Consider the following 3462-nt stretch of genomic DNA (forward strand, 5'->3'; position numbering starts at 1 on the left):
ACAGGGAGATAGCTCAGGGTGCAGAAGAGTATGAAGGGATGGACACTAGGAGGAGGTAACTATGGGGAGGAAGTGGGATGGGAGCTGCTGCATTGTAAATTTTGGTCAATGACATGAGACAAAGTACATGTGAACTGCTGTATGAAAAGTGAATTTACTCTGTAAATCTTCACCCAAATCCTAATAAAAATAAAATAAAATAAAATCTCTACCATGTATTTGTGCATCCAACAAATATTTATCAGATACCTACTATGTTGCAAGCATAATGGTAGGAGCTAGGGATAAAATGCTAAGCAAATCTGTTTGCAGCCTAATTGTGTAGACAAATGTTGATTGCAGAATCACCAGAAAAGGTAGACTTACAACTATGATCCAGCCTCTGGAGCCTGGCAATTTGAACTTGGACTTCTAGCCTCCTGAACTGTAAGAGATTAAACTATTTTTTCAAGCCATCCCATTTGTGGTGTATTCCTGGCAGAGTGGCACTAGGTAACCAGAACACTAGTGATGAGGCAGAAAATAAACCATGCAATATACATAAAGCTACTATGAAGAAAACACTATAAAGATTGGGAAAAACAATAGACAAAATAATTTTCAAAAGATAAATAGAAGAAATGACCAGAGATATGTGAAAAGGAAAAAGGAAAGATTCCTTAAAGAAGACACCAAAAGCATTAACAATGAAGTAAAAAATTGTTAAATATGATTAAAAATCATTGTTGAAAAAGTAAACCATAAACGGAAAGAAGATATTTGCAACATTTAATTATGACAAAGACCCTGTGTTCTTAATTCATAAATAACTAAAAACAATCAATGTTGTTGTTGTTATGTACTGTGGAGTTGGACCTCATTCATAGCAACCCCTCCTGGGTTTCCAAGGCGGTATCACTATGGAAGTAAATTGCCCAACCTTCCTTTTGAGGAGTGGCTGGTGGGTTTGAACCACCAGTCTTCTGGTTAGCAGTCAAGTGCCTTAGGCACTATGCTACCAGAGCTCCCTAAAAACAATCAATAGGGGAAAAACGTAAAAAATAAAACAAACCCAGTCCAATAGAAAATGAACAAAAGTCTTATACAGGCACTTTACAAAAGAGGAGATTCTAATAGCCAGTAAATATATGAAAAATATTCAACTTCTTTAGTAATCAGGGGTATACAAATTAAAACCACATACACACCTAGAACACACACTCCCCAAATGGAAAAGTCTGAGAACACCAAGTCCTGGCAACTTGAATTCTTACAAGCTGCTAATAGGAAAGCAGATTAGTACAAACTTTTGAAACAATTTAGCACAGTAAATGGGAGGATACATAAACATTTGACCAGTGATTACACTTTCATGTATAAAACCCTAGAGAAAATCATGCATGTAAGTAACAGGATACATGTTCAAAAATTGTTTTTCGGCATTATTAATAATACTCACAGACCACAAACAATTCAAATGTTTTTCATACAATGAAAAACTATACAATAATGAAAGTAAATGACCTAGAGTTTATATGCAGTTATATGGATGAATCTCATAAGTATAATTTTGAGTTTAAAAAAACAAGATGCAGAGGAATACATAGAATGTGATTCTAATTAAAGAGTTCTTCATATAGCTCTATAAAGAAGCAAAATATAGTTATCACAAAATTCAGCATAGTATTTACTCTAGGTGACAGATACTGTCAATTAATTCCAACTCATGATGACCCCATGTGTTTCAGAATAGAATTATACTCCACAGGGTTTTCAGTGACTGATTTTTTGGAAGGAGGTCACCAGGCCTCTCTTCTGAGGTGCTTCTGGGTAGAATCAAACCACCAATCTTTAAGTCTGACTCTCAACTCATGAACCCTTTGTACCATGCAGGGGATTATAACTAGGGTGGAGGTGAGAGAAAGTTAGAATAGCCTGGTGATGTTCTTTTTATTATTTATTTATTTATAATCAAAGTGGTTGGTTATGTAGGCATTTGTTGTAGAATTTTGTTTTAACTGTAAACTGTATATTTAAGTTTTATGCTCTTTCTGTGTGAAAGTAATATCTCATCATAAAAGATAGTGGAGGAAAAATCCAAAACAACCTCTAAAATTATGCCATTTAATTTTGAATTAGTTATAATATTTTTGTTAAGTGATGCTTTCCAATAGTGACTAAGTATATCAATGTGAAAAATGAGGCAACTGCACACAATGTCTTATTTTCAGTCATAAAAAAAAAGTTCCCTTTATTTGGGTAATCACATAAAATTTGAAAAAAATTGTCTTGATTCTTAGGTTGGATCATTAAATGCATGCTTCCTTGCAAAGAGGAATTTCCAAGTTGACGTATATGAAGCTAGGGAAGGTAAGTAAATACTAAACATTATCAGACTGTGGTTATTATTCTTTGACCTCTTTGTCATTAGATTTTCTGAATAAAAAATATTTTTAATAAAAAAATTAAAACATAGGAACTGTTAGGGTGTTTTAATCTGCAGATATTTGAATTTAATTTAATACAAATTTAATACTATCCACATTTACTTTAGGAGAGTTAACAAGGTCTTTTAATTCTGAATGTATCAATTCTTCAATGTAGATATGTTCATCTTGTTCTATGATATGAGGAGGTATATATAACATGGATTCTGCTTCCAATGTCTTAGACATCCGGGTGGCTAAATTTATACGTGGAAGGAGCATTAACTTGGCCCTTTCTTATAGAGGACGACAAGCCTTGAAAGCTATTGGCCTGGAAGATCAGGTACCCTATTAATGTATTTTCCTTACAAAAGATTTTACATGATGTCTTTTCAATAATCATGTGATCTTGACTTCACCCTGGTTTGAAGCACCATCTAATTTTCAGGATCATTTTTCATTGATTGAGTTTTCACTGTACTGTGCTTCCGTGAAGGGGCTCTGGGAGCAGAGTGGTTAAAGCACATGGCTGCTAACCAAAAGGTTGGAGGTTTCAACCTACCAGCCACTCCATGGGAGAAAGATGTGTTAATTTGCTTCTGTAAAGATTTATAGCTTTGGAAACCTAGTAGGGCAGTTCTACTCTGTCCTATAGGGTCACTATGAGTCAAAATCAATTAGGTAGCAGTGGGTTTTGGTTTGGTGCTTCCATGATCCTTAACATTATCTCTTAGGTTTTTTTTTGAAAATTAATTTTAAAATATGTAGGATGCCATGTTACAGAAACTGTTGTTATTAATTCTGGTTTCATTTCAGATTGTATCCCAAGGTATTCCCATGAAAGCAAGAATGATTCATTCTCTTTCAGGAAAAAAGACTGCAATTCCCTATGGGACAAAGTCTCAGGTACATTTTCTGTAGAGATTCTTTTTGTTTATTGGTTATATAAAGTCTAGTATCTGGAGCTCTGGTAGCATAGTGCCTAAGGCACTTGACTGCTTACCAGAAGGCTGGCGGTTCAAACCCACCAGCCACTCCTCGGAAGGAAGGTTGGGCA

At 34.8% G+C, this 3462-nt stretch overlaps 1 protein-coding gene across 1 annotated transcript in view; it reads left to right on the forward strand.

Annotated features, from left to right (window-relative positions):
* KMO (kynurenine 3-monooxygenase) overlaps positions 1–3462 on the forward strand; it is a 91247-nt gene that overhangs the window by 32449 nt on the left and 55336 nt on the right. Inside the window, 3 exon segments of the mRNA XM_007942717.2 lie at positions 2280–2349; positions 2651–2748; positions 3222–3311. Coding sequence (XP_007940908.2) covers positions 2280–2349; positions 2651–2748; positions 3222–3311 — 258 coding nt within the window.

This window comes from Orycteropus afer, unplaced genomic scaffold (assembly GCF_000298275.1).
Source record: "Orycteropus afer afer isolate SDZICR_OR568_19922 unplaced genomic scaffold, OryAfe1.0 scaffold00096, whole genome shotgun sequence".
NCBI classification, from domain to species: Eukaryota; Metazoa; Chordata; class Mammalia; order Tubulidentata; family Orycteropodidae; genus Orycteropus; species Orycteropus afer.